At 39.6% G+C, this 25466-nt stretch overlaps 1 protein-coding gene across 3 annotated transcripts; it reads left to right on the top strand.

The window, feature by feature from the left end:
• Positions 1-218: 218 nt before the first annotated feature.
• On the top strand, positions 219-14643 carry LOC144608149 (TAR DNA-binding protein 43-like). Of its 3 annotated transcripts, XR_013549173.1 has the most exons (7): positions 219-648; positions 2640-2803; positions 3890-4030; positions 6239-6409; positions 7052-9714; positions 12286-12371; positions 13371-14638. XR_013549173.1 is itself a non-coding variant. In XM_078425573.1 (5 exons), the coding sequence occupies exons 1-5, from the start codon at positions 411-413 to the stop codon at positions 7580-7582; spliced, it is 1245 nt and encodes a 414-aa protein (XP_078281699.1). In that variant the 5' UTR covers positions 219-410; the 3' UTR covers positions 7583-10709. The 3 variants fall into 3 exon arrangements, 1 of the variants encoding a protein (XP_078281699.1); XR_013549172.1 differs by having other exon boundaries at positions 12286-14643; XM_078425573.1 differs by lacking the exons at positions 12286-12371; positions 13371-14638 and having other exon boundaries at positions 7052-10709.
• The last annotated feature ends 10823 nt before the right edge of the window (positions 14644-25466 follow it).

The following is a 25466-nucleotide window of genomic DNA, read 5'->3' on the forward strand; positions in this document are numbered from 1 at the left end:
AAAAAAAACCAGTGACCTATTTACCAACTTATAATCCTACCACGCACACTCAGCACGCACCGTAGCTAGGTAAAGTTGAAAATGCATTTTACAGTCATACTCTCCGAAGGCGGACATGTTTTCGCCGCGGTAGGGGTGACAACAGCTGCATGTGATGACGTTAAACGCAATAGGCGGCGACGTTCAGCGCCGGTTCTGGCGACGTTCGGCCCAAGAACTGATGACGCGCCACGGAGAAGCGGTTGAAAGCGCGTGTCGGCCACTAGCCGCCTCCATTTTGTGAGCTTGTTGCCGGGCTCCGTCGTTGAACGACCAACGGTCCGCGCTCACCTTCTCCCCAGGCATTTCGCGTCTTTTGTTTTCTCGTCGTTGTAGCTTCGCGTTTGCGTTTAGTTTTTTCCACCCTGGCCATGGCAGAGTACATCCGAGTGGCCGAGGAGGAATCGGAGGAGCCGATGGAGATCCCGTCGGAGGACGACGGCACGGTGCTGCTGTCCACCGTGACGGCGCAGTTCCCGGGGGCGTGCGGCCTGCGCTACCGCAACCCGGACAACCAGTGTATGCGTGGGGTGCGCCTGGTGGAGGGCATCCTGCACGCCCCCGACAACGGATGGGGCAACCTGGTCTACGTGGTGAACTACCCGAAAGGTGCGGCCTGCTCTGGCGTGAGAGGGGATGGGATATGGGTGGGGGGAACAGGTCGTCATGGTCTTGGGTAGGGGGAGAGAGAAAGGTCATGAGTGAGAGGAGCAGAATTAGGCCGTTCGGCCCATCAAGTCTACTCGACCGTTCAATCATGGCTGATCTATCCCTCCTTCATAATAACCTCATTCTCCTGCCTTCTCGCCATAACCTCTGACACCTGTAACCGTATGGTGGGGACGGCAGGTCGGCTTGGTTGTGGAGAAAGGGGTATCGGGTCGGCCTGGTTGGGGAGAGGGGGCAGGCCCGTCTGGTGGAGGTTAGTGGGGCTCGGTTTGGTCTGGTAGTGCTGAGTGGTGCAGGCGTTAGCACAGTCGTGCTTGTTACTGCTCTGAGGAAAAAGTAATGTAAAACAAAAATCCTGGCAGCACAAGAGACTTCAGACGTTGGAGCGATTAGTGAAAAACAAAGCCTGGCCTGCTGAGTTGCTCCAGCAATTTTTATTTTACCCAAGTTTCCTGACCTGCTGAGTTACTCCAACATTTTGTGAATAAATCGATTTGTACCAGCATCTGCAGTTATTTTCTTATACTAGTGAAAAACAAAGTACTGGAGGAACTCAGTTCTGCTCAGTTCTGAGGTGAAATGGAGACAAAAAGGGTGCCAGGTAATGAAGGAAATATTGGAATCAGATGTGAGGCTGGAAGGAGGGATATGGTTAGAGGGGACAGAAAATGTTATTCAAAAAATATAATGAGTATCTAAAAATAATATTGGGAATGCTCTAGAAATCAGTCAAAACATTTGGAGAGAGTATAATCCCTCCTCCACCAATTGGGAAAAAAACACAATCTGTCGGGGAACTTGGTGGTCAGGCAGGATCTGTGATGGGGAAAAGACAAACTACGTTTTGGGTCAGGGCATATTTTGATTCTGAAGAAGGGCCCCGACCTGAAATGTCTGTCCATTTCACTCCTCAGGTGCTGCCTGACCACTGAGTTCCTCCAGCAATTTTTATTTTACCCAAATTTCCCACACCTGTAATGTCTTGCCTCCAAACTTGTCCTTCCCGTAGCTGTAACATTAATGAGACATTGCACTGTCCAGCACGTGTAATGTTATTAAACCATTTTGAGACTTTGTTCTACACCATATCTCGTCCTGAGAACTAACTTGCATCTATCTCCATGGCAACAAACAATGTTGCTGGAAAGCCAGTCAAGGCTCTCCAGGTTGGTTTTTACCCAGGATTCCAGCATCTTTTGGATTTTTGGGCTCTGGGAAGGGAATTTAGTATGTCTTGATCAGAAGAATCTGAATTTTCTGTTTTCAGAAGATGTAGGCCTGCAGTTCCAGTAAATGTTGAAGGCAAATGGTATGTTGGTGTTTATTGCAAGGATTAGAGACACAAGTAAGGTTGCCTTTCAAAGATTCTCTTTGGCCACACCTGAAGTTTAGTTTTGGTTTCAGTGTTCTTTGGGATGTAGTAGTCTACGTAATGAAAATCTATTAAATCGATTAAACTCATCTGGAACAGTGAAGGGTGCTGTATCCTAGCAGATTCAGGAAATAATTCAGTATTGATGGGAAGTACCACTTCACCATTTTTTAAATTACAATTTGTTGTAAAAAGAATATGGAACTCGGTGTAATGGGTATATACCATTGGTTCTGATTTTTTCTGTACTTCTGCATGTCTATGATTAGTTAACTTTAAAATGTGAATGTGTACGAAAAAACTGCAGATGCTGGTTTAATTCGGAGGTCGACACAAAATGCTGGAGTAACTCAGCGGGACAGGCAGCATCTCTGGAGAGAAGGAACGAGTGACGTTTCGGGTCGAGACCCTTCTGTTCAGGTTTAGGCTGGACCATTTTACATTATAGTTTATGTATTGTATTATCCTAGCTGTTGGGGGGGGGGGCGGGCTTGGGATCAGTAGCATTCAAATGTGCTGGACCACTTTCATACCCAGATCTGTTTGTCATTGCATCTAGACAACAAAAGGAAAATGGATGAAACGGATGCATCTTCAGCTGTGAAAGTGAAGAGAGCAGTGCAGAAAACATCGGACCTCATCGTTCTTGGCCTTCCCTGGAAGACGACAGAGCAGGATTTAAAAGATTATTTTAGTACTTTCGGTGAAGTCATTATGGTGCAGGTGAGCTTCATGTCACAGGTGGCATTGTATTGTAACATCTAAATACACTCTGGCCATAAAATATCCCAAATCTTGCTGTACACAAACAACTCTGTAGTTGTGGAGTAGTGCAGATGAATTTAAGATTCTCAAACTATGCTTAAATTTTGTGTTGATTCTAAATCTTTTTTGCAGAAATAATTTGTATCGCACAGCTGAAACTTTAAAATGTATTAGTTTGTACACATTCTTGTGCTGAGTTTGCAGCTTTTGAAGCATTTTGCCTTTTACCTACAATGATATAGGTACCATTTCCCCTCTCATTGCTCTATAACCCTGCAACTTATTCTAAGTTTAGAGATACGGTGCTGAAACAGGCCCTTCGGTCCACCGAGCCATGCCGACCAGCAATTACCGCACACCGACACAAGCCTACCCACACTAAGGCCAATTTATACTTTAACCAAGTATACAAACCCAAGCCATTTAACCTACAAACCTGGACGTCTTTGGAGTGTGGGAGGAAACCGAAGATCTCTGAGAAAATCCATGCCATCATGGGGAGAACGTACGAACTCCGTACAGACAGCACCTGTAGTCTGGTCGAAACCGGGTCTTTGGCACTGCAAGGCAGCAACTATGCCACCCTATGTTGCACAGCCCACCATTTCCCTTTAGATTACTTTTACATTCATTGACACGAGGGATAATGTTGGGTAGCTAGTTAATCTATCAGCACATCTTTGGAATGTGGGAGGTATCCAGAGCACGTAGAACATAATGCAGTCACAGATAGAACTTGCAAACTTGATAAAGATGGCACAGGATCAATGTCTACTGAATCTGTGTCTATGAAGCTGAGGTTGCAGCAAAAACTGGTGCTCTGCAGTGCTGCCATTTAATGTAAATGAATTGTAATTTATACAAATTCATTATATAAAATGACGATTTTTCCTGTTGATTAAATCTTAACTTGTCAAATGTGTTGAGATTGCAATCTTGTTTTTAAAGTTTGGATGTTAAACATTTTGATGTAATAGAAATTTGCTCTACATGGAGGCTTTTGTAATTGCATAAATCTTCTGAAAAAAAATCGTACATCTACAGGTGAAGAGAGATACCAAAACCGGTAATTCAAAAGGCTTTGGCTTCGTCAGGTTCACAGAATATGAAACACAAGTGAAAGTGATGTCACAACGACACATGATTGATGGACGATGGTGTGATTGTAAACTTCCCAATTCCAAGGTATGTGCTTTTATTTTTCTCTTCACCAGGTTGTAGTTAGTTTGTACTAATATCTTTCTGAGAAGAAAAATGCTGAGTACAAAGAGCTGAAAGCAAATATCTATGTAAACCTACCTTTCTTTCTCTTTTTTTCTTTGAATTTGCCAGGTTCTTTCTCGTGCCAAGTACCTGCACCTGTCATAAAGGTTTGGTTTTGTCAAGGAAGCTTTGGCTTGGATTGCTTATCCTGTATTGTAGTATACTTACTCTAGCCAAAACACTTTTGCTCAAAGAATATTCAATTCCAAATTTGTTTCTTTGCCTTCAATTTACATGGGGCAGATTTGTTTTTGTCAAATTGTTTTTTTTTTTTCTTTGTCAAAATCTTTGAAATGGTCTCTATTCTATCCCGCATCAATTCCACATCTTTTGGTGCTAATTTTCCTTTGTCTTGCTCTGAAACTTGGATAGTAGTAGACTTCCTGTTTCACTGTTGTATTTGTATCTATAATTATCCTGAAATTTAATCTTCAATATCATTCACAGTTGTTGGTGGCCTGAACAGTAGGCTCTCTTTTTAAACTCAACAATCTGTATTGCTACTGAGTTAAAATCGGATAAACCATTAGCTTATTAAATAGCAGAGCAGGTATCGGGTTCAAGTGATTTGTTTCTTATGCGCAGAATGGTAATCCAATGTAAATTTGCAGTTTACATGATTCACGAGTTTACAATGTATGAACCTAAGTAATCTCAATCCTTGAAATATTTTTTAATCTTGATTTTTAAACACTGGTGTTATGCATCCTTCTCTGACCTTTTTGTGTCCATTATCCTTTTGTCTACCTTCCTGTGCTCATTCAATGTGAGGACATGGGGCATATTTTTGAACTGTAATCCATCCAGCGGGTTAACTTTGCCCCTCTTTTATCGGAATTAGTCCCGCAATCTATTGCTGTGCAGGAGGCCACAAACAGGTCGGAGTCGTAGTAGCATGGGGAATTAAAATTGCAGGCAACAGTTTGGAGTCGCTTCTGCAGACAGCAGATTTTTAACATCTGCTTTTTTTAGTTTTTGGGTAAATGGGGCTTGTTTCAAAATAGGACGTGGGCTCATGTTTTGTATGGGCTGATTTTTAGATGTAAAATGGCTAGGAATTGCTTTTGAATAGTCTGTTCGAGAGATAATGCAGGTTTGGTTTTCAATGGTAGATCAATGCGAGAGCTATAAATGTGATCTTGCAGTTGGAACAATTTGTGATTGGAAGCTCATTCTGAAATCAAATTGAATGGGTGGGCAATTGCTGTAGATAAAAATCAAAACTGCAGCTTTTAGAAATTTGATATAAAAAAAGAAGCTGGAAACACAACACATTAAACTCTGGGTGCATATTATCAGACCAAGAAAAGGGTAAGTCTACATAAGCCTTCTATAGGTTGTATCAAAATATAACTTTTTCTCAACCAGCAATTCATAAGCCATTCAGTTCCTGTATTAACCCATCAACCAGAGGAATTTTCCAATTTAATCTGTGGTAATATTGCCTTTGCTTTATCAGCACAATTTCATATACCCTTTGTTCTCTGCATGCCTCCACGACTATCTCTCTCAATTGTTTTCTTCTGACGAAGGGTCTTAACCTAAAATGTTAATTGGGGATATAAAACTGCAACTTTTAGAATCTGGAGCAAAAAGCAAACTCCTAAAGGAACTTATAACGTCAACTATCCATTTCTCTCCATAGATGATGCCTGGCCTGCTTAGGTTCCACCAGCATTTTTATTTTTTACTTTAAAATGTTAACTGTTTCTTTATCAAAAGATGCTACCTGACATTTATTTTCCAATTTTAATGCATTTCAGTTCTAGCATCTGCAGTTTTCGATCTTTGTCCAGTTCATTCCCCTGATAGCACAATAAAACTGCAATGGTCCCCTATTGAACTGTTCTGAAATCTCTATGATTTGGCATTCAGCTCATCAGTTGATGTTTACCATTGTCACTATCCACTCGCCTGGCTCCCTGATCTTGCACTCCCTTTAAATATACTGGGTTTAGCAGTACATTTCTCATTTTACTGTAACTTAATAAATTGGGAATTACAGTACTAATTGTCTGGAAATCTGTTTGTCCAGCACCACTGAAGTGTTGAGCCTGCTGGTAAAGCAGCAAATCTGTGTTCACTAGGAAGGAAAATGTCCTGATACTATATATCATTTAATTTTTTCAGCAAAATGCAGATGAGCCTTTAAGAAGCAGGAAAGTGTTTGTGGGTCGCTGCACTGAGGACATGAGTGCTGATGAACTCCGTCAGTTCTTTTCCCAGTTTGGAGATGTCACCGATGTATTTATACCAAAACCTTTCCGTGCTTTTGCTTTTGTCACTTTTGCTGATGACCAGGTAGGTTTTTATAAAAGTGAAAATACTAAACTTTTAGCTTTCTAAGATTGGAATAAGTTTAAAATCTGAACTTATTTTGTTGTTTTACATTGTATATTCCATCCCCCAAGTAAGTGTTATATACTTCTGACCAGAAGGCGTTATCAGGCAATTTACTTTCTGGTTTAGTCACATAATCGAGACATTTGAAGAAACATTGTAAAAAATAGCTGTAAACCCATACTTCTGTTTTGTGTACTATAGGTGCCAGTATATTAAGATATTTTAAGTCGAGCATATTATATAGTTATAAGCATAAACAATTATGGTAACTAGTGAATTGGGAGATGATGTCGCTATTTGTTTACGAACATAATTTTGAGCTGCATCATTATTTGCAATAAATCCTGTTAAAGCACTGGGAATAATTCGGTTTAAACATTGTATGAAGCATATTAATGCTTTTGTTTTATTCCATTTTGCTGTTTTGATAAAGTATTAGAATCGCATATTTTCTCATTTGGTTCTGCTATTAAAATTGCAATTAATATAATAACCAAGCGGGGTTCTGCATCCCAGAGAGCTGAGCATCATTGTGTGGTTAATACTTATTAGTAATTTATTATCTTACATAATTTCATTGTGGTTTGCTTTCTTTCACAGGTTGCCCAGTCTCTGTGTGGTGAAGATCTGATCATTAAGGGGGTCAGCGTGCACATTTCCAATGCAGAACCTAAGCATCTGAATGCTAGACAACAGATAGATAGAGGACGATTCACAAACAGCCAGGGAGGCTTTGGCAATCAGGGTGGGTTTGGAAACAGCAGGGGTGGTGGAGGAGGATTGGGTGGCAGTCCCAACAGTAACATGAGTGGGGGAGGAATGAATTTTGGAGCTTTTAGCATTAACCCAGCAATGATGGCTGCTGCCCAGGCAGCCCTACAGAGTAGTTGGGGAATGATGGGAATGCTGGCTAGTCAACAGAACCAATCTGGTGCTGCAGGGGCAAACCCACAGCAAAGTCAGGGGAATGTACCAAGGGAACAGAATCAGCCATTTGGAACAAATAATAATTCGTATAGCTCAAATTCCGGTGCATTAGGTTGGGGGTCAGCGTCCAATTCAGGTGGTCCTGGTTTCGGTACTGGTTTTGGATCCAGCATGGAGTCCAAATCATCGGGTTGGGGAATGTAAAAAGATTTGTACGTGCTTAGCAAATGTGAAGAAAGAGTGTAGAGATTTAAATAATGGTAAGTAAACACAAAAGTGGGTTTTCACAAACTTTTTCTTGCTACATAATTGAAGAAAAATTTTAAGTGGTTGCCTTGCAATGTCATTCAAGACACTGACAATAAGGTGAATTTTGAAAGTGCTTCGACCTGTTGCTGACTCATACTGCGGTATGTAGTTCTGTCATGAGTTTAATTTCTTAAACTAATGAACTGTAATTTATGTGCACACAGTTGTTACTCTTCTATGAACTCCAGTCTCAGTTGTGTTGAGCATTTGACACAATGTCCAAGTTAGTGTTGAACAGCATGGGTAACTTGGCTCTTTCATTCCTATTGAAGATTATGAAGCTATAACTTCAGCTGACTGAGGTGCAGTTTAACTCCAATTGTATGTGCAAGGTAGACAAAGGTTTCTACCTTTTATTACCTAGTAAACTGCATTTTTTTTTTTTGTAAGAATGCTATCATACCAAGATAGCCTTTTTTAATTGGTTAAATTGGCTTCTCCCAATCCAGGTTATATTTTGAATGTACCCAAAACAATTCTAAACTGTATAGAGAAAATATTTCCAAAAGATATCTAAAAACCAAACCACTTCACCAGTACCTCACGATTATCTCTTTGTCGTGATACCAGTGAATACGTTCGCCCAAATAAATTGGCTTTGCATCGTCTCCATTGGCAATCCTTCTGGCACTTTTCTTGTTTATGAACTATGTTGGGTGAATTTCCCGGCCTGGTCATAGAATTTATTTGAAATGGTCTCATTAAATGAAAAAGTGAGCTAGTGAAAAGGCATTACTTTGGACAATCAGACCTGAGTACCAATTTGGGTCTGGTTATCTTCACTTTTTTCCCCCCACAGTGGGCACAATGGACCTTTAATGACCATTGTGCACTTGTGTCTATACCTCATTAGAGGTATTATTTACATCTTTCTTAGAAACCATTTTTTCTGAATTGAATGCAAATTTGTGTTAAAGGGGAGAATGATCTTTACACGGATGCCTTTCGCATGGGGCATTCATTGAAGTCTTGAGTAGAGTTTAAGCAGCCAAAGGATTGCAAATATTTAAATGAATATTGACTTGTAAAATCGTATCTTTTGTGTTCTGTCCTGCGTCTTTTTTGGGCTTCTAATAATTTGGCCTTCGATTTTGCAAATCTGGCTGCTGCTTCCAAGTCTTTTTCTGTGCTGTTCCTCTCTTTGCATTAATAAGTGAATAGACACTATGCCTTCAATGCAATTAGGAGTATTATTTTCAAATATTATTACATTTAAGAGTAACATCCCCTTTGCTTTCTGCAATTTTGAAAATGTCATAAACATCTGTAAGGACATTGGTGAGCTAAAAGTTTTGGAAAACAAACTGAGTTACGGTTAAAGGCTGGGATGTTTTTGAATCCAAAGCATTTTAAAATTGAAATGTGCAAATTGCACCCATGTTTTCATAATTGTATAACCTCTGCAGGATCACTGTTTTAAGTTTTGCCAGATCTACGTAATTCTTTTAAATGTTTTCTTGGCTTTGTACTAGCAAATAACACTTCAGTTCCACATTGGACATCAATCAAGTTACGTTACCATCCCATGAGAGCAGTATAGGCGAATTTGAAAAGACCCTTGCTAAAGATATCTTGTTAATCTCTTGAGTTGATAAACTTGTTGAATTGCCGGTGTTCCAGATTAGATCATTCATTGCATTGAATGTCCAGTAGTGAATCCATGTGCACTGGGATATTGCTGTTTCATTCAGAACTATCCATCTTAAAATTTAGAATGAACTCCCTGATAAATGTAGTCTTTACCAGCTCTGCTGGCCAAAGGAGGGTTGTGGAAGTATCGTTTAAGCAACTGCAAATAGGAAATGAGCAACATTGTGTAGAAAATCTTTTAACTTGGGTACAAAAACTTGATCTGATGTTTAATAGAATATTATGTAGAGTTTTCATGAATTTAAATTTTTTTTAAGGAGTGGTCTGGATCTCCGAGCATGAGCACCTACATATGTATAGAAAATGCTTTCTCTAAACCATTTCGCCACATAACTACAGGCTGCACGGAGTCTCAGGTTCTATTCGAAGGGACCACGGTGGGTGTTCCATTTTTGTCCTCTACTGTACTTTTCATCGATTCATTTATCAGCGCTGTGAAACAAGATGTGGTGCAGAGCTGTAATGACATAAGTTGATGCCTGGTGTGGGATTGATGCCATGGTGGTGCCGACGAATGAGAGGGCTAGTATGAGCGAGGAAGGAGAGAGCGCATGCGGACCTGGTGGTGCCTTATGGCATTTTTAAACGTGGAAAGATGTGGCTCTCAATCCCTTGGCATGGTGAGAGAATGCAGAGGAGAAGTGGGATACAGTACGAATGTTTTTCTTGTATTCACAAAGGACGTCCGTGGCTGATGAGGGAGAAAAAACTTTGGAGTGGTGATATTTGCTTGTAACTTGAGTAATTGGAAAATGTTGAATGTGTTTGGTGAAATGAATATCTCCAGGGGTTGAAACCAAGAAAATCTCAGTTCAGTAGTAATAAAAAAAATCAGAAAATTAGGTTGCAATTTGAGTTAGAATTAAACCCTTTGCAAATATTTATTTTCTAGCTGAAACAAACATTCTTCTAATTATAAAGTGCACAAGAAAATTATTTTGCTTTATGCTTGAATTAATTGCAGGTTGATTAGTAAATGTTATTCAGTCAGTCCTTAAAACCGCAAAGAGGACTGCTAATGTTTTTACTCTAGTTTCAACCCCTGAATATTTTGTATCTTTCCCCTTCCTGTTATCCGTGTGTGCCGAATGGTTGGTGATGTATTTTTGTATTACTGATTTGTAAGTGTGGACAAGTGAAATGATGTGGTGTTGTGAAGGAACAATATTCTGGGGAGTGTATTGTGACATTGTTGACTGCCGGAGATGACTTGGGTGAGCTCAGTGTCAATCTTGAACAAGAGTGTACGTTTGTGTTTTCTGCGAGTTTATTGTGAATGAATAATAAATGACTGCTTGAGTTAAGTGTGTTTTGAAGCCCCTTTTTTAATGTCATTGTAGGTAATTCTTAATAAAAATTTAACTTGACTGAACATTCTCGTCTCTGCATTCTGACATGATAAAAGACAGAAAAATAAACTTAGAAATGATGCAAAGTTCTAAAGGATGTATCCAGTACATTAAAAGTTAACATTTTTAGGTCTTTATATATTTTCCAGGTCTTGGTTTCATTCTCCAAACTTAAACATTGACAACTGCTTTGAAGATGTCATTTCATATCTTGTTTCCACTAAAAAAATAAATAAGGCTTTTCATTTTCTCCTTTAAAATTGTCACAATTTAACTTCATGGAGGGATATAGCTTCCATGGGCGTGAATAGCCCACTGGTATCTCTTTCAAGTGAGCATCCTTTTTTTGGAATCTGGTACTGGGTTGGTGAGTTCCTGAGTATTTGACTCTTGGATAGTTCGGACTTTATATTACAGTTAAGACTAATTCTGATCTCTTTAAAACATCAACTAATTCAAAATTCTAGGCAAACATATTTGCATTCTGGATGTTGTGCTTGGCCTATCAAAGTACTTAATGCTTATTTACCGGGGATATCCTTTTGTTTATTTTTCATCTTTTTTTTTTGTGTATCTAAAGTCTAAACATTTGGTTACTTAAAATGGTAATCATTTATCTTTTGGTTGATGCTGTTCTAAGTTTAAGTAGAAGTGTCATATGGGGATTCCCAGTGGGAGCCTATCTTGGATTTTAATAGACAATAGGTGCAGGAGTAGGCCATTCAGCCCTTCGAGCCAGCACCGCCATTCAATGTGATCATGGCTGATCATTCAAAATCAGTACCCCGTTCCTGCCCTCTCCCCATACCCCCTGACTCCGCTATCATTTTGATTAAAGTTAATGTTTTTCATTGAGTAGATTTTTAAATAGAGGAAAATTTCCATCCACATCAACTATAGATCTCCTGAGGCAAATTACTTCATTTTCATGGAAGCTGTAATTCAATTTTCTGACTTTGTATATGAGAGATTACCATTCCCAGCACCAGGTGAATGTTTTCTTCCTGAGACTTCCTGTTTTTTCAATCATAGGGGGTTTGCCAGAGTTCTGGTAAAATGTTGGCATTTAAAGGTAGGGTTGTTATTGTATGAGTACTCTTGAATAAATAGCAGATTTGTACTGGTTTTCATTGTTGCTAAAGTTGCTAAAACGTAAATGTTTTGCTTATGTAGGTTTGGTAGCATGGTCCCAAACTGGCATAAGCCACTAATTCTGTCAAGTGTTTTAAAGTGATTTAGGTGAGTTATTTGAAGATTTCAGCTATTAGTGGAGATCCGTAGCAAAGTTTGAAAAATTTCTACAGTTTTAATTGTCACATTTGAAAGTTTAGGTTTTGGAGGTTTTTTATTTATTAACTATAATCATCTCCAATATTAATAGTGGATTAGATCTGGGGTTTGAATGTGTAGAAGTGAAAAGGGAAATGTGTATACTACCACATTGGGTAAGTATTGAGTTCAAACAACCCATAGATCTCCGGGTTGTCTATTTTCTGGTTACTCTTTGAATAGTTTTGGGCATCGTATAATCGATATGCAACACCAGCCAAAATAATAGGTTTAACTGGTTGTTTATCTCATTTGTGGGATTGGCTTTAGGGTTTCCCTGTGTACAGGAACAACACTGGAAGTGATTCATTGGCTCTGAAGTTGAAACTTTCTGACGACTTGGTGCATCCTATGAGGTAATTCTTTAAGATGTTTATGTTGAAAGGAATGGACTATTCTTGACCTATAGCAGTTGTGGAATCTTGTATGTCGACATATGGGTTTGATCTTTCATTCACTCTTCCATAATATTCCCCACCAATGTCATTAAGAGTAAAACCAATGTGGAAAAAGTCAAATAATTTAAAAACTTTATTCTCTTGAAGTACTCACGTGCAATGAATCCAAGTACTAATCTATGTATATTGCATGTGCTGCATAGCCTGTCCCCATTAAAACCTCTAGTACTCCAATCGCTGATGCTTGGGGCTTAATTTTAAAAAAATCTAATTTAAAATGCAACATTTCTCGTCTCTTGCACTGAAATTTCTCCCATCTTTATTTTCTTGGGATGTTAGATCAGTTACAATACTGATAATACAATAAAAATATTTTCGAATGTAGGATTTTTATGTACAAATAAATGTGTTTAGGTTTGAAGGAAGGGTCCCAACACAAAACATTGCATCTGTCTTCTCCAGAGATGCATCCTGACACACTGTTACTCCAGCACTTTGGGGGTTTTTTTCTAAGGTTTCTTAATTTTCCTTGTTGCTGGCACATTCCTGTCATGTATTTTGCAGTTCATCTCACAGGGTAATTGATAAAGGATATTCTGTACTGGAGAAATCTTTGCAATAATTTTATAAATGCAATGTTATTTGGAAAGTTCTTTTTTAACTGCTTTATTTTTGTTTCTATTATAGTTTGCACTGCAGGATAAGCATTTTTTAACTGAATTAATTGAGATCCCTGCACTATTATCACTTTCCTGCTGTCTATATGATTCAAATGTTTAATAGAGTTCCACTTTAATATCACAAAACTTACTGGGGATTTCTGTTTTAAACCACCAGAGATTTGCAAAAGTAACTATTTCTCAGCATTGTCATTTACTGCAGAAGGACATAAAGAAACATCCATAAATAATATTTTAAGGATTGATAATTTGCTCTCTGCTATAATGTTTCTTCTAGGGTGAAGATGGCTACTCCAACTCTCTGCAGCTAGTTTTCCAATTGTGGTCAATTCCTGCCCTGGCTCCAGAGAGATTGAAACGGTGCGTCAAAATCCAGACTATTGTCTCTGTTCTACGCAATCTGAAATGAACTTTGGAAAGCTAGAGTGCTTGCAACAACTCCTTAATTGCTCAAATGCATTATTGTAGAGTTTTCTCATGGGGATTTTAAAAAAATCTTCTAAAACTGCCTAAACACACATGGCCCAAAAAAGTTGTTTTTCAGCTAATCATAATGGGTCAAGTGCTTAGAATTGTGCTGTAGTCACTGGGCAATTATTACACTGCCTTTGTGGATGAATTTGCCACTTAGAACTTGAAGATCAACCATTTCCTTGGCTACTTAAGGTAAGCTTCATTGGGCTTATTCCTCTTCAGGTAAATTAAAATGTACTTCCATTTCATGGTGATCTAAATTTGCATGCAATGTAGAACTAGCTTCACAACGTAGGTGAATATGCAAGGTTGTGAAAGGTTACCATGGTAGCTGAGTGGAGTTGAGATAATAGTCTAATCAGGCATGATTTTATCAAATTGGACAGGTTGGAACCTGATGACCTGTTCCTGATATGTACGTACAAATTGTTTCTTAATTTAATGATTCTGGCCATTCCCTTGCATATTATCCTTCAGATGTGTAAACATGCATGTTAGATTTCAGATCTTGCCTCAGCAATGACCTATCACCTGACCATATTGCTGTCACGGGTAATTGTCATTAAACATTAATAATCGTTTGTAGCAAACCAAAACCCCAACCAGAATGTATTCTATTTTTCATCATCTTACTACTGAACTGGCATCGATCTTTGCTATGTTTGGCTCTTAATCTTGAAGTCCTGTGAAAATTTGATTAAAGGCTTGATTGCTCTTCTACTAACTTAAATACCTCTCAAGTCAGTAGATTTCTATTTCCCAGTCATCAAGATATTTAGTGTATACATTTGATTTATTCATCATAATGACGGTTGGATGGGTGTCTGCCCACTTGTGCATCTTGAGAAATCATTATTTGTGTGTTTTTCTGTGTGACTGACCTTTAGATCCTAGAATTGTGCAGTTTATTATTTGAAAGTCTCACAATTTGGGATGTGTATCACTTGCAGAATATCTTTTCCAGCTAACTTTTAATTGACTGTTCAATGTAAAATGTAACAGAACCAACAAACAACCGAATTCCGTTATCTATAAAGTATTAAAGATTCAATGGCAAAATGTCTGGTATTTATTTCCCAACATGTTGGAAAATTCATTTTTATATTGTAATTAGATGATCCCTTCTCGTTTTAATTACAATTGTCGTGCCAGAATCTGTTTCCAATTTATCATCCCTGCTGCACCGATATACAAGTTTAAATAAATTTATTTTAACACAATGCACTTCCCTCTGAAATAAACCATAGTTCAGTGTGGTAAGGAAAATATTATTCTGGTTTAGAAAAAAGGGTGTGATTGACTGCTCGTGTTACTCGTCATTTCTTTGCGGTTTTAATTAGCTCCAATATGATTAATGACCTTGTGGTTTATGGTCCTGGTTCCCAAATGCTGCCATTGGCCATTTTTAGGCCTTAAATTCCTTTTTCCCAGGACATGAATAGTTCTACTTGTCTCAGGATTTTTTTACTGCGTATGAATGTAAATCGAACTAACATGCTTTAAGCTTTGTTTTTAAAATTAGGTGTTCAGTATTTTGTACCCTCACCAGGGAACAAATACTTGTCTTAAGTGCCAGTTTATTTAAATATAAAATCTACACGTTGCAAAATAAATACAAAGATACTCATTTTTTGTACAGTTACAATGCTATCTCATGTACAGTTCTTCCCATCATGTATTTCAATTGTTTTTATTTGCAAAGGCTGCTGATTACAATGAGTGGTCTTCATGGAACTAATTATGTATTACATGTTGAGATAAGGCAATTATGGGCAATTTGTGGGCTGTTGCAAGTATTGCAGCTTGGGGCCCCATAATGATTTGGCTCTAATGAAATGGACAAAATTGGCAACTTAACACAAATACATGCCGAGGTTATCCATTACAGTCTGATTCCTGGGGTGGGAGGACTGATATATGAGGAGGGCTGGTTCAGTTAGGCCTACATTTACTGAACTAAAAAGCAGGTGGTGGTACCTGTTGGAAACTCCAGACCAAAGGGTCAATGTCTGGGCATGAAGAATATAATTTAGAACAAGTAATCAGGAGTTTTCTTCAAGACAAAGTTAGTAAATCTGGTATTCTCTGCTGCAGAAGGATGTGTTTAGGGCTGTCATAGACATGGAGCTTGTGAACTACTCTTGAAGCAATCTATTGTATCTGCCTGGTCCATGACAACCCTCAACATATTGGTAGTGGGATCCTAAATCTTGGCAATACCACTGAAATTCATGATCAGGCGATTATACTTTGATTAGATATGAACTTAATCTGGAGTGACATCTAATCACACTCGTCTTCCCTTGCTGCAGGTAGGACTCCATCCATTGTGTTTTCAATGTCTGGTTACTTTAATGTTTACCAGGATATCTTGATACCACAGTGGTGTACTGTTGACATAAATAATCACTTGCATCACCTTTAGAATTTGGATACTTGGTTCACATTTGTACCAGGTCTGGGACAAGGTCCAAAGTGGAGTGGTGCTAGTGACACTAAACTTGTACGGAGAGTAGATTATTACCAAGTTCCCCTCAATTGTGCAGTTGATACCACAAACCAGCACTTTGCAGATGACCAAGAGTAGATTGATTACACAATTAGTTAATTAGATTTGTCTTTTTTTTGTAAATTGTGCACATCCAAACTATTTTCAGGTAGATGCCAGAATAAAAATGTACTGGAACAGCCTTACTTAAGCAAGCTCTGGAGCACTAATATTAAGCACTAATGCCAGGATTCTGCATAGTCCAGTAGCTTTTAGTTTGTGCTTTCAAATGTTTCTTAGTATCATGTGGAGTAAACTGGCCTAATATTAGCTTATGACGGCAGAACATCACGAGTAAGAGGCGTGAATTAATCTCTTCGGGTGAATCTGGTATTTGATAACTACTTGCTGAGATCTGCCATCACAGGGTAGAGATGTTAATTGAATTGTCAGACTTTAGCCAATTAATTGAATATCATTACAATTAGATGTGTCAGGGCAAAGCCCTGCAATTCTTCAGTTGTGGAAGTGCTAAATATGGGCAGAAGAACTTTTCATTTAGGGTGGTAGGTATATGGAATGAGGGGCGACCACACAGGGCAGTGGGTATATGAGGTGAGCTGTGAAGGAGGTTGAGGCAGAAGCTGTGCCAATGTTAAAGGACATTTGGACAGGTACATGAATAGGAAAGGGTTAAAGGGATGTGGCCAGGTGGGACTAATGGGGCACCTTAGTCAGCATAGGCAAGGTGGGCCACAGGGCCTGTTTCCATGTTATGTGGCTCCAAGAATAAGATGTAATTGCCATAGATGTAGCACTACAGGAGTTTATGTGCAGATTGCAGCCATGGTGCGTTAGTTGCCCAAGGAGAGAAGTCGGCTGGGCATGTGTGCTTCAGAATTGAGATGTATGAGAAGTGTACACAAGCTTGATAGGCCGGATAGAGTGGGAGGTTATTTCCATGGGGCGAGGGCTCTAGTTCCAGGATCTTAATTGAGGATGATTAGAAATGAGCTGAGAAATTTCTTAACTGCAAGAGTTGTGAGCTTTTTGAATTGCCTATACTTGAGAGAGCTGTGACAGTCAAGTTCATTCAAAACAATCATTTCTACATACGGGAACTGCAGGGTATGGCAATAGCTAAGGAAAATGCCATTTAGGTAGATGATTATACACCCAATTATAGTGAACACATGTCACAGGCAAATTCTATGCATGCAGCACAAATTTGGTGTGACAACACCTCTTAAGATCACAAGCCCTTACAGAGGGTTGTGGTTGTCTAGTTCATCACAAACCATCCACTCCACCTTTGACTCCATCTACACTGCGCTGCCTCAGTAAAGCAGCCAACATTCTTGGGATAGACACAAAATGCTGGAGTAACTCAGCAGGGCGGGCTGCATATCTGGAGAGAGGGAATGGGTGATGTTTCGGATTGAGGCCCTTTAATCCTGACCCGAAACCTCATCCATTCCTTCTCTCCAGAGATGCTGCCTGTCCCGCTGAACTACTCCAGCACTTTGTGTCTATCTTCGGTGTAAACCAGCAAGTGAAGTTCCTTCTGAAACTTTCTCAAGAACCTTTTTGGCCATATAAGCATGAAAGCACATTACCACCAGGTTCAGCAGCATCTTTCCTGCTATTAGAATACTGAATGGTCCTCTTGTAAACTAAGATGTGTACGATTTTCCAACCTACCTCATTTGTGGACTTTGGATTTTTTTTTCTCCAACTGTAATGCTGGTAACACTCCACTGACCTTTTGTTATTTTTCTCATTGCAATACCTGTTGTACTTGTGTATGTTCTAACACATGCTACATTTCCAATCACTGAACCACTGCAAATGTTACCTGTGTCTAAGGAGCACTTGATTATGCAGTAGATAGTGCTGCTGCATCACTGCTTCAGTAACTTGGGTTTGTTCCTCAAAAGGAAACAGACCTTTTGGCCCAACTCCCCATTTACTCATGTTTGGTCCATATACTGAAAAACCTTTCCTGTCCATGTACCTGTCCAAATATTTCTTTAAATGTTATTGAAGCTGACTCAACTTTTCTCCGGCAGCTCTTTCCATATACCCACCACCATTTGTGTGGAAAATGTTGCCCCTTTGGTTCTAATTACATTTTTCCCACTCTCACCTTAAACCTATCTACCAGTGATGTCATTTTCAGGGAACTATATACTTCTAGATCTCTGCTTTACAGCACTCCCCAGGGCCCTACCATTCACTGAAGAGTTTGCCATGGTTTCATCTCCCAAAAAGCACTACCTTACACCTTGCCTGAATTAAACTCCATTTATATCAAGCTGTAATTCTTGATAATCATCTTCACTGTCTATGATGCCATCTATTTAGTGTCATTTGCAAACGTTGATCATGCCCTGTATATTCTCATCCAAAACACTGATGTAGGTGACAGACAGCAATTGATACGCCGGTTGTCATGGGCGTCCAGTCCAAAAAAACAACCTTCCACCACCACCATCTGCTGTTTCTTACCATTAAGCCAATTCTGTATTCACTCACCCATGTGATTTAACCCTCCAGAGCAGCTTACCACGTGGATCATTTTCAAAGGCAAGGTGTGGAGTTGCAAATTCTCCCCATGCGCTTCTGCATGCTCCAATTTTCTCCAATTTCCCAAAAGTGAGCAAGTTCATAAGTTAAACACTTTTAGAACAGGTAGGTAACAAAAGAGTTGAGAGCATTGATTGCAGGGAAGGAAATGGAAATGCCCTGAAAGCCAGCATAGATTCAATGGGCCAAGTATGGTCGAAAAAAATATAATAATAAGAAGAAATAGAAAATCGTGGAGGGATAACTAGAGATAATATTTCTCGGCCATCACTGCTCATCCTCGGTAATAGCGATCAGAAGGTTAGAAGATGTTTTAAAATCACGCTTGCCAACAGTAGTTTTTCAAAATAAATTGTAATGATGTGCATTAATGGTTGGAAGTACAGTACATCCTGCGGTGGTAGTATCATATCATATCATATATCATATATATACAGCCGGAAACAGGCCTTTTCGGCCCACCAAGTCCGTGCCGCCCAGTGATCCCCGCACATTAACACTATCCTACACCCACTAGGGACAATTTTTTTTTACATTTACCCAGCCAATTAACCTACATACCTGTACGTCTTTGGAGTGTGGGAGGAAACCGAAGATCTCGGAGAAAACCCACGCAGGTCACGGGGAGAACGTACAAACTCCTTACAGTGCAGCACCCGTAGTCAGGATCGAACCTGAGTCTCCGGCGCTGCATTCGCTGTAAAGCAGCAACTCTACCGCTGCGCTGCCGTGTAACCATACATTCAGTGGTAGCACTAACCATGCGCTGCTTTATTTTTGATGGTAAACAGCTTAATGAGTATTTTAAGGCAGTATCTAGAGAATGGATTACAGGGAAATGAGATGGATAAAATGTTCTGAGTTCGCACCCTATTGATGGGGCAGACTGGCCTTCAAGATAGAAAGGAAATATGAGAATTATGAGATTTGTAAGTTCCTGAAGAAATCACATTCTGACTTTTATCGTATATGACGAGGCACTGAGAGGTTGGGAAATGAAATGCCGGTTGCAAAATATCTAGCCTTGGCTTGATCTTGAGGACATGGTTCTATATTTCATTTAGGTTTCTGGTCAATTATGACATTAAGATATTGATACCAGAAGGAAGTCGCAGGTCTTTTTGTTATTGGAGGTAGGTTTTGATCCATTCTCGCAATGCACAGATGTTATTTTGGATACTGGACTGGTCTCTGGATGCTGACCTGAGTATTGCAAGAACTTTGTAAATTTATAATTCCAGGGTAAAGCTGTCGAGTTGGATAACTAAAAACTGGGTGTTGAAAACTCACTGATATGCCCTAAAACTGAGTTTGTACTATTGACCCTTCCACACCCAAGGCCACTCATGAGAGATGTTTTCCTTTCTGTCCCACATAATAAAGTTATAGACACTGTTTATTTATTGTGGTGCAGGAGTGTATCAGGAACATTAAACAATGTAATGCACATTGAATGTTTGAAGAAATATGATCACTGACAAGTGCTAACTGCAGATGGGAGTATTACATAATTCTCAATGTTGCTCAATATATAACTACTCTTTCAAATGCCAGTAACTCTGAAAAGAGTACAAGGTAGATCATTTTGAATTATGTGGCTTTGTTCCCACTCAAGCTACCAAAAGGGCAAGGAGCCCCTGCTGCTAAAAACCAGATTAGTTCTCACTCGTAATGTCGTGCAGCCTGATATACTTTGCACCTGACACCCCAGACAATGTAGCAATGTGGCAATGTCATCCATGGGGGAATGCATAAGCTTATGCCGTAGCTGACAAAAGGTTAGACCAAGCTGCTCCACGGTGCTCAACTATTGCATGCACCCATTGGAAGCGATGGATTTCCAGATCAGCCCCACTCTTAGTCTTCTTTCCCCCATCTGCTGCAATTCTCTGCTCTTTCAGCATTCTTTAATGTGTTATCATTGAAGCAAGAACAAATGTGGTGGACGTTGCCATTCATCACAGGTATTGACATCTCCACCATTGAAGGGATCTACAGAAGGGCTGCCTCAAGAAGGCTGCTATTATTAAAGACCCACACCACCCTCATCTCCCTGCTGCTGTCAGGAAGGTACAAGCCTAAGGATCATTACTTCCAGCTTCAAGAGCAGTTTTCCCTATCAACCATCAGGCTCTTGAAACATTCCTCAAACCCACCCTCAGCACTGAACTAATGTGGACTTTGTATTAGTGCCGTTGCACTATACTTTGACTTGCACATCATCATCTAGTTTATCTAGAATAACTGATCATTTAGTAGATACTAGATCTGCAATCCTGATGCCTCTTGCTGCACCCGAGGATAGAGCAATGCAGCACAGGAACGAGCTCTGCTGCCCACAATGTTGGTGCTGAACACGATGCCACGTTAATCTGATCCCATTTGCCTGTACTTGATCCACATCCCTCTATTCCCTGCACTTTCATGTGCCTATCTAAAAGCCTCTTAAACGCCATTATCATATCTGCCTCCCTGGTGTTCCAGGCCCCCACTACTCTAGAAAAAAAACTTGCCCAAACAGCTCCATTAAACTTATGAGCTATGCCCCCTGTGTTGGATACTTCCGCCCTGGAAAAATAGTTCTGACTATCTACCCTATCTATTGCTCTATATAATAAATATAGGGGTATATATGTATGTATAAGTGTATTTACCAGTATGTATGTGTGTGTATATGTGTGTATTTATATTTTTATATCTGATTGTATGTGCGCTAGCTCACAGGCATATAAAGGTCTTTTTGCGCCTCTGCCTTTTCCCAGTTTACCTCTTTAATTTATAAACTTTTGATTTTTAGAATAAAAGTGGATAACCTCCCATTTATCCACATTAAACTCCTCATTTGCCATCAATTTACCCATCTGTTCATTCACCCGACTTGCCCACATCACATTGGAGACTTTGCACACTCCACAGCTCGCACTTCGTCCCAGCTTTTTGTGGTCTGCAAACTTGTACGTAAACAAGTTCCCTCATAAAAATAAAAATTTGTTGTGAATAGCTGGTGCCCAAGTACTGTTAAGATCGACACAATGTGCTGATTCAACTCAATCCATCAAGCGGCATCTCTGGGGGAAAAAGGATGGGTGACGTTTCAGGTCAGGACCCTTCAGACTTAAAGTAGGGAGCTTGAGATTTTGTATTTGTTTTATATTCTCTGCAATCTTACATTTTATGCAAAATCTAGAATTTTGACAATTAAATTTGTTACATTAATCTGTAGATAATACATAAAGCTAAGGGTGAAGGGGCAAACACATTTAATTTATTCTAAAATCATAAGTGATAGGAGCAGAATTAGGCCATTTGGCCCCTCAAGTCTACTTTGCCATTCAATCATGGCTGATCTATCTCTCCTAACCCCATTTTCCTGCCTTCTCCCCATAACCTCTGACACCCATACCAAACAAGAATATATCCACTGACTGCCTCCACAGCCTTCTGTGGTAAAGAATTCCACAGATTCACCACCCTCTGATTAAAGATTTATTTGATGTGCCAAGAGATCGTGAGAACAAATTCAGCAACGGGAATCTAGGTTGTAAGATTTGTTACTGTAAGGCAATGTGTAGAACGGAAGGAAATATCCATCGCGTGGAGGGAAGAAAACAAAATGCATTGTGGCTTAGAATACATCTCGCATTAATTGATTTGGTTTATTAATCATTGGTGATCTGGCATATTCCACGGTAAACAAATAATTGACAAAGATTAAGTACAATCGTAATAGAGCTGGAAGACCTTCGCAATACTTCGCTCCAGCTTCAACCTAAGTAAAGTCTCGCCTTCATCGACTGCTAAAGGAAGGCACAGGTTTACCACTGGGAGGCAGCACTACCATAGTCTACATTGAACCAAAATAAAGCTTCTGTTTAAATAGAACTATTGGCCTGTATTTTGTTGGGATTTTCATTGTGTTTCATGTAGAACTGCTAAAATTTCCTTCCATACCGACTGATGAGTTCTGGGCATTGTACTGAAAGTTACATATACAGTGCCAATGCTGATTTTAAAGGACATGAAGAAATTTAGGAATAAATTATTTGTTGTGTTGTTGTATTTAACGTGTCTGTAAAGCTGCAGCAAGTAAGAATTGTATTGCTCCTGTCCTGGTGCTGACAATTAAGTACTCTTGATTCTTGAAGAAACTATTGTATGTGTTTGCTTTAATACTTTAGATTAGTTAAAACTGTTTGTAGGTAGTTTTGATTTTCCTTTAAATGTAATAATTTACAGTTTTATTGATTGCTGTTAAAGCTTAAGGATAAGGGGGAAGTCTTTTAGGACCGAGATGAGAAAACATTTCTTCACACAGAGAGTGGTGAGTCTGTGGAATTCTCTGCCACAGAAGGTAGTTGAGGCCAGTTCATTGGCTATATTTAAGAGGGAGTTAGATGTGGCCCTTGTGGCTAAAGGGATCAGGGGTTATGGAGAGAAGGCAGGTACAGGTTACTGAGCTGGATGATCAGCCATGATCATATTGAATGGTGATGCAGGCTCGAAGGGCCGAATGGCCTACTCCTGCAGTTATTTTCTATGTTTCTAAATGATTTATCAGAGTTTAAATATCTTGATAGTTTAAACATGTAGCAGATCAGGTTTATCAGCAGATCAGGGCCTGTCAAGGATTCGCAATGTATTTTCATGACTGATATTTGCTTTGTGGACACTGTTCAAAGCCCATACCTCACATAAAGTCTTGCTGCTCAACTCAGGGAACCGTCTTGACCACAAAATCCAGTCGAAACACTATTCTTCCACCTATCCCAGTTTCTTTTGATTCTTGATTTCAAAGAGGTTATCTTCATCCTCTGGCATGAAGGGAGGGCCTGATGATCATATCCCAGAGCACTACAGCTGGCAGCCTGGGGAATAGTGCATGCATCGAATGCCACCTTTCAAAATTGTACAGATTATGGCACAGGTCCTCCAGTGATGTTGCCTGACCCACTGAGTTACTCTGGCATTTCGTGTTTTTCCAAAAACAAATCTTGGGCACTGCCATGGAATAATTGATTAACTTTCCAGATGCAGAGAAGAGTGGAAATATTTTGTCTCTGCCCTAATCATCACGGAGCAACAAAAAAAAAGAGCCCTGGTCATTTTTAAAACTAAACAGAAGTTTCACAACATCAAGTTAAAACTGTTTTCTTTAATATTTGGCAACACAACTTTGTTCTTCCTCATTAATATTCTTTCATTCTACTCGCCATCCAGTGTTGACGAGTTCTCTGCTCAATACTCTTACATCAGCAGCTTAATAGGATGTCAGATTTGATTTTGAACCTGTTCGGTTAAATTAATAACTACTGATTGCCTGCATTTCAGCTGTCAATCACACTAGTGCACCGAAAATACTTTTGAGGCTGATTTGAAATGACTTGTGTGGATAGTTAGATTATTGTGGTGCTCGGTACATTTGCAGCATGGTGAATTAACCACTTGGATTGTTACAATTCACTGCTATCCTCAGCAGCCACGGTAGGAGGCAGAACGAAGGCACAGAATAGTTGTATAAATCTATTTGGGTATTCCCTCTGTAAAACCTAAACTTAAGGGTTTTCTTCTAAAACTTTTGAAAGTTTGATTAGTAATGTTTCCAGAGTTAACACCTTCACTGTAATAACCAAAAAGTGCAGTAGACATTGTTATAGCAGAAAATGACAGGCAATACTTGGAGCTGCAGATGCTGGTTTACAAAAAGAGACACAAAGTGCTGGAGTAACGAACGCAGCACGCAGCGGGAAAATGAACTTGTGCCTCACTGAAATGTGATCAGCTACTGTTGATTAGTGATGCATCAAAGGATAGAAATGTGTAGGAAATACAGCAACCGATTAGTGGATAGCAAGCTACCACAAGCAGCTGTGTAAGAATGATTAGATGATGCGTTTTGTGATGTTGATGAGGGATAATTATTCACGACAAAACTGGAGGGAAAAAAGTTAGCGGAATACTGTAGCGGATTTTTCATCTGCATCCAGAACCACACTTGGTTTCTTTTTGCAAGTGAACTGACTGTGTAGGATCGGAATCGCTCCTGTCCTCCGCCAGGACTTTAATTACCAACTGTGTAGAGCGTTGACTCCGAATTCTGAGTAACTTACAAAAAAAACCATAACTTGTGACTGCAATTTGACAGCTTACAACAATCTTAATGGAGCAGCTGAACACAAGGATCTGGGTTCTTTTCATTCCACCCTTCCTTGCTGTGAGTTAAAATCTGCATTATACTCATGTCTGTTTCAGGACTCAATCCAAGTGCAATCCCACTGAGAAGCGAATGACCAATTCACTTCTCCGATTGCGACTCCTGTCCCATTCGAGCTCCTGTCTGTCTCTACGAAGCTCACTGGCGCAGCTGGTAATCTTCAATCCTTACCTCCAGGTGCTCAAATTTCCTCCCACATCCCAGACCTGTGGCTTTATTAGGTTGTTTTGAGTCATGTCGATGGAAACTCCCCCTTCAGCTCACCCAATCCATGTCATTGAAATTGCCCCTTGCGTGCAAGTGAGTGGTTGAATCTGGGGGTAATTGATGAGAGTGTGGGTAGGATAAAATTTGCTATGGGTGGCAACAGTGTAAATGGGTGGTTGATCGGCATGGATTGGGCTGTCTGAAAGGGTTGCTTCTACCTCTATGTAGGTCCAGTCCAAGTTTTTTTTCTATGAGTGAACAGTTCCTCTCAGCTGAACGCAGTAACGTTGTGGCTGAGGTTGTCTGACCGCCACAACATAGAAACTACAGATATCTCTGATCTCGCGCTATTTTTAAAAGTAGTTTGACTAACTCACACACATGAGGCCAGTTTGAAGTTTCAAAAA

The sequence above is a fragment of the Rhinoraja longicauda genome, chromosome 30, assembly GCF_053455715.1.
Source record: "Rhinoraja longicauda isolate Sanriku21f chromosome 30, sRhiLon1.1, whole genome shotgun sequence".
NCBI classification, from domain to species: domain Eukaryota; kingdom Metazoa; phylum Chordata; class Chondrichthyes; order Rajiformes; family Arhynchobatidae; genus Rhinoraja; species Rhinoraja longicauda.

Coding starts and splice junctions, on each gene's coding strand:
- LOC144608149 (XM_078425573.1), top strand. CDS start 411: ATGGCAGAGTACATCCGAGTGGCCGAGGAGGAATCGGAGGAGCCGATG. Junction 2,804..3,889: donor GTGAAGTCATTATGGTGCAG/GTGAGCTTCATG, acceptor GTACATCTACAG/GTGAAGAGAGATACCAAAAC. Junction 4,031..6,238: donor GTAAACTTCCCAATTCCAAG/GTATGTGCTTTT, acceptor TAATTTTTTCAG/CAAAATGCAGATGAGCCTTT.